General features: G+C 38.0%; 1 protein-coding gene across 1 annotated transcript; it reads left to right on the forward strand.

The window, feature by feature from the left end:
• The first annotated feature begins 3397 nt into the window (after positions 1 to 3397).
• LOC110315839 (vomeronasal type-1 receptor 4-like) lies at positions 3398 to 4345 on the forward strand. Its single transcript, XM_021189792.1, has one exon. The coding sequence runs from the start codon at positions 3428 to 3430 to the stop codon at positions 4343 to 4345; it is 918 nt and encodes a 305-aa protein (XP_021045451.1). The 5' UTR covers positions 3398 to 3427.
• Positions 4346 to 5944: the final 1599 nt, after the last annotated feature.

A 5944-nucleotide genomic window follows, 5' to 3' on the forward strand; every position in this document is an offset into this window, starting at 1 on the left:
ATTATAAATAAAGCTGCTTTTAACATAGTGGAGCATGTGCCCTTATTACCAGTTGGAAGATCTTCTGGGTATATGCCCAGAAGAGGTATTGTTGGGTCTTCCGGTAGTACTATGTCCAATTTTCTGAGGAACCGCCAGACTGATTTCCAGAGTGGTTGTACATAGGACTTTTTAAAGTTTTATTTTTAAATGCTGGGATATTCCACTGATTCCGAAGTACTGTTACTTTAGGCAATCCCTACTCTGACCTCACTAACACAGTTCACAGAGATATTGAAGCATTGAGTAGGATTTTGAATGTCCTCTGACCTGGGCACATGATCTATATTTAAGAGAAGGGAATGAACACTGAGATGAAAGATTTATATTTTCACAGTGCCTGATTAGAAACCATACAGGTATTAGTAAAAATTAGGTGATTAGTAAGGAGATATGAAAACATGCATCAGATGTCTCCATCTATCTATCTATCTATCTATCTATCTATCTATCTATCTATCTATCTATCTATCTATCATCTATCTATCTGTCATCTCTCTCTCTCTCTCTCTCTCTCTCTCTGTCTCTGTCTCTCTCTCTCTCTGTCTCTCTCTCTCTCTCTCTCTCTCTCTCCCACACACTCTCCGTCTCTAACAAATGCACACACATATAATCATTTCTAAAATTATAAAGTAATAGTTTTCTATGATGCCTTTATAATGGGCCTTAGTATTACTAACTCAATGCATATTCTCTTCTATACACTGTTTTTCATCCCCTCACCATAATTTCTCTACATGTTCCGTTATCCCCTTTAATCCTTTAAACAACTGTGTTCTATCAAAAGTTCCTTAACCGTAAGCTATTTGTTTGACTCCTGGTCTTTATAGAAGTATGACAAATAAAACACACATCACTTAAGATTTAAAAATAATGTCTACAAACTAGGGAAATGAGCACGGTTTGTGTTAAGTTGTGAGTTACCATATGCAGAATAATGTTTCTCAACAATCCATTTATGTACAAACTTCATAATTTCATTTTGCTTAACACATGATTATTATTGTGTGGTATATTTATACCACATTATTGCTATCCATGCATCACCTGATGTACATTTAAGCATCTATCTTATGGCTATTGAGAATACACTAATAATGAGTAGGGATGCTTCTCTATATTAGTTAATGATTGCACAATACATATCCTTGCCTGTATATAGGGAATTGATGTTTTACCTATAAAACTCAATAGAAAGCAGGACAGTCAGTTCTACTACTAATAAGTCACTGTAGTGTCTAAGACAGTGAGTCACGATCTACCTCAAGACAAATGGACATTGAAATAACCAAAGGACTCATGGGGGAAATGCAGGCTTCAGTTTTTTGATTGGTCAGACTAAGATGTTTTTGTCCACACATCGGAAAATACAAGACTCCACATCAAAAGATCATAGTACTCTGGAAAGACTTCATGCAATCCTGACTTTGTACGTGTGAAACCATATGGTATAATGCACCCCTTGGAAATACACCTAACACATCCTCGATCTCCCCTGGATGTACCTATTCACACCTGATGGTAACACCAATTCAGAACTTATAATCTCTCAAGGGAAACATGGAAAACTCATTTCAACTTCTGCTCAGCTACTAATAAGGATCTAACAAACACTTGGGCATCATCATTAATTACCAGAAAGTGTAAATGCTGATTTTCTCCATGGACAATGTTTCTTTTTCTTCCATTAGAGGCATTCCAACATCCCCATACAGACATAGTCAATAACACAACAGGTGACACAGGCATGTATTCTCTGAGGGATATCAGGAACAGTCACTGTCCCTTTATGAGCTGTGATATATGACCTGATTCAGTGTTCTGCACAGCACTTTATGGAAAATATGGGTAGAAGTGGGCATTTCTTTGTGTCTTTCGTAGAAAATTGCTACACAGAAAAGTTCTTCAAAGGGAGTGGAATTCAGAGCTGTGTTTCTGCAGTAACTGTTCAGGAGCTGTCCTGCATCCATGTGAGCATCACCATTCTTGCTATGTGTAGGTGAGATTCCTAAAACTGTAGCTTTCTGTTTAAAGTTCTCTTCTCCCTTCTCCCATTCACAGTTATTTTTTTCTTAAAGCCAACATTAATCATTAAAATGGTTTCATTTTTGTCTCCAAAGTGTACCTGATTATGTCAATGATTTCATTAGTCTAAATAACTTTCTATTTCATGGCTCAGGACTCATCTGAAAATGTTCCTTAATGTAATTTCTATATGTGAGAGGACAGGATTTTAGTTTTGGATGAAGGTTTATTGTTCTTATGGAAAACAAAATAAACCAAGCAAGTTGCAGATTAACATGAGATTTCAAAATCTGAGGTTCAAATAATCTATAAGTTCAAAGACCTTAATGATGTCTTATTTGTTGTGATTGTGGGTGAGAAGCCACAGATGATTAGCACAAGTGTCCAGCAACTGATACCTTAGAACATCATAAACTGCAGGAATTTATGCATCAATTCATAGGCTGGTGTCCCTTGTATTTGTTTCCACATAATTGATATATGTGTAAATCAAGGTTTTTCCTTGTGCACAGAACACTAGTAATGTTTTCTGAAATGTGTCACATTCAAGCACTATGATGAGTGGTGTAAGATATATCAAAATTAGATGGATTATTTTTGGGAGACATGCTTCAGTCATATTTTATAAAGTATAAATTTTTAATTGGTGTTATATTTATAAAGATTTATTGATTTTTAATCATATTACATTGGTGTTTTGCCTGCGCGTATGACTATGAAGGTGCCGGATACCCTGGTATTGGAGCTCCAGACAGTTATAATCTGCCATCTGAATGCTGGAAATAGAATGCAGGTCACTCTGGAAGAGCAGACAGCACTATTTCTCCAGGCCTAAACTATATTTTTAAGGATTTGCTCATTTTATTTCATATGTATGACTGTTTTTCTTGCAGGTATGACTGGAAATATATCAATGCAGTGTCACAAACATGAGGAGAAGACATGAGATCCAGAACCATCTCTCCAACAACTAATTTGTATTTCTAAATATACTGTTTTAATATGAGGAAAGATGTTGAATGCTAACAAAGCAAAAATGTATTACTGTCTATAAATGTTCATGTATCGATTTGCAGAGACCATAAAATTTATGTCATGTTGTTGACCAACAGAGATGGAGTTGCATCATATACACATCTCCTTCATGAAATAATTGAAAGTAAGATAAGTGTAAAATTGGTATTCTAGGTCAATGTCTATAAAGCATTTTCCGGACATAGCTCCTGCATTGTCATATAGTAGTTCCATCCTTCTTGGGGAAAAAGACTCCAAATCAGTTCAAAGACTTAGAAAATTGAGGAGACAATCGAAGATAGAATTATCAAACTTGATCATTATTCCATTGTCTAATGAAGTCATCTCCATGCTGTCTCATAATAAAACCCTGAAAACCAAGGAGGAAATGGCTCTACATATATTTTTGCTTTGCCAGGTTGGGGTTGGGACTGTGGCAAACTTCCTTCTGTTCATCCATAATTTCTCTGCAATTTTGACTAACTGTCAACTGACACCCATACAGGTCTTAGTAACAAACTTAGCTGTGGCCAGTGCATTCAATCTCCTCCTCTTGGCAATTCTAAACAGCAGGACAGTATTTCTTCCAAGAAAGCCCCCCAGTGACCTCTCATGTAAACTTTGGTACTTCATTTGCCTGGTGGCTCGAAGCACAAACTTGTCTTCCACCTGTGTCTTGAGCACCTACCAGTTTGTCACACTTCTTCCTGGAAAATGGAGCAGAGTCATGCTCAGAGGTAGAGCCCCCAAGATAGTGAGTTATTCTTGTTACAGTTGCTGGATTTTCAGTGTCTTAAATAATGCTTACATTCCAATGGAAGTGAATGGTCCACAGAAAACACACAATGACACTGATTTTAAAGACAAATGGGTCTGCTCCATTTCTGGTTTCAGTGTAGGCATGAGTTTCTTGAGGTTTGCCCATGACACAGTATTCATCAGCATCATGATCTGGACCAATGTTTCCATGGCGATTCTCCTGAAGAGACACCACCACAGAATGCAGCACATTCACTCCTCCAATCAGGACCACAGGGTCTATGCTGACACCAGAGCAGCCCACACCATCCTGATGCTAGTGGTCACATTTGTGAGCTTTTATCTTCTAGATTGTATTTGTACTTTCTTTCACATTTCTTTTGTGGACTCTCGTCTCTTGTTGAGACATGTTAAGGAAGTTTTAAATGCAAGCTTCCCCACCATTTCTCCCTTCCTGTTGATCTTTAGGGATCCTAAGAATCCTTGTTCTCTGCTCTTCAGAGGCTAAAATTACCATCCAAATGACAAACACAAGTGATAACTTTGCTATCATCCATCAATATTCTGTTCTATAAAAATATGTTGTACATCTTCCTTTATAAACCAAGCATGGAAGTTCATGACTGTAGTCTCAGCACCATGAAGGTTGAATTGGTTAGATTCCCATGGAAATTATAATATCTCATATTATAGCAGGATATACAGTGGGTCCTGTGAGACCCAAAACCTGTCTCAAAGCTCCCTGCCCTCCCCCCGAGAAAATAAACAGGAAGAAAGAAAACCAGTCACCAAAAATTCTAATTAATTTAGGAAATAATTGCTTTATTTTTGATGTGTTCGTGAATAAAATACACTCCAAATTTTATCCTTTGTTTCTACTAATGTGAAGGTGCATACAAAATTATTCTTAATTGAAAAATTTCTACAAATGCTACCTCAAATCCATGAGGTTAATATCCCATATGTAATTGTCAGTTGGCCAACGTATCTTTTATTTGAAAACAGGGACGTGTGCTTGTCCTAGAGCAGCATAAGATACCTGAAGAAGAAATGATATTTTATTATCCTTTTTCTGTCTTATTTCTGTATATAATCTTCCCACATGCTTCCATATGGACTAGGAAAAATATTGTGCAGTGGTAGCTTGATTATCACACATCCAGGCTCATTGAATATTCCTAAGAAAGTCTTTCTTCAGGTTAGAATGTAAATGAAGGGATAGAAACTTGATCTCTTGTGCGTATCACATGAGTTTTTACTTTTCATCACTGAAAACCAAGCCTAAGATTTTATTTTTCTATTTTGCCTATTTTTCCTTCTTTATTCTGCCATTTTCCTGATGCTATTTTTATTGTCTTATTTTTAGCACACATTAGAATTTATAATATGAAAATTTTAATTGATGGCAGTTTTTTCATAATTTTATGTGATTAAAAAATAAAATAATTGTATTGTAGACTGTAGCCAGAGAAGTTGTTAGGATAAATAATTCCCTTCGCGTCTCCTGCTGCTAATCCACATATAATCCCAGAGTCTCATCCCCAGATCTGCAGCACCATACCTGCTGCAACCTTCCTTCCCCTACTGGTCCTGTCTCCAGTGGGTCATCACATCTGTCCCTTCTAACCAGTCCCCATCCCCTTAAAATTTGTTTCAAATCCTACTCCAGCACACACCCTTTGGGAACCCACAGACCACTCCTGCCAAATAAGCAGGAAAGCTCACTGTAGATCTTCAATCTCCCTCCATTCTGCCAAGTAGAATTGTCACCAGGTCTCATCCTCAGCTCTGCTTCAGAACACCTGCTGCAGACTCACTATACTCCGGTACGGTGGTCCACACAGATACTTCTCTCCAAAATTACCTTCCCTGAATCGTTGCTTCATGTGGGAACTAAAAAGGGTCCTGCGAAAGAGGGGGGGAAGGAGGATAGCCCACATCTGGCCAGAGTTCTTCCTATGCTCTGGGCAGGCAGATGTGGGAGGGCTGCCAGACGCTTTCCACTAGGCCCCAGTTGGGCATCTAAGCCTTCCACCCACTTGTTGCGGGGTGGACAAAGGGCAGCCCCCAAAACCAAAAGGGGCCCCGGGGTTACACTCTGTAGCCC

Source organism: Mus pahari, unplaced genomic scaffold, assembly GCF_900095145.1.
Source record: "Mus pahari unplaced genomic scaffold, PAHARI_EIJ_v1.1 scaffold_12617_1, whole genome shotgun sequence".
Classification (NCBI taxonomy): Eukaryota; Metazoa; Chordata; class Mammalia; order Rodentia; family Muridae; genus Mus; species Mus pahari.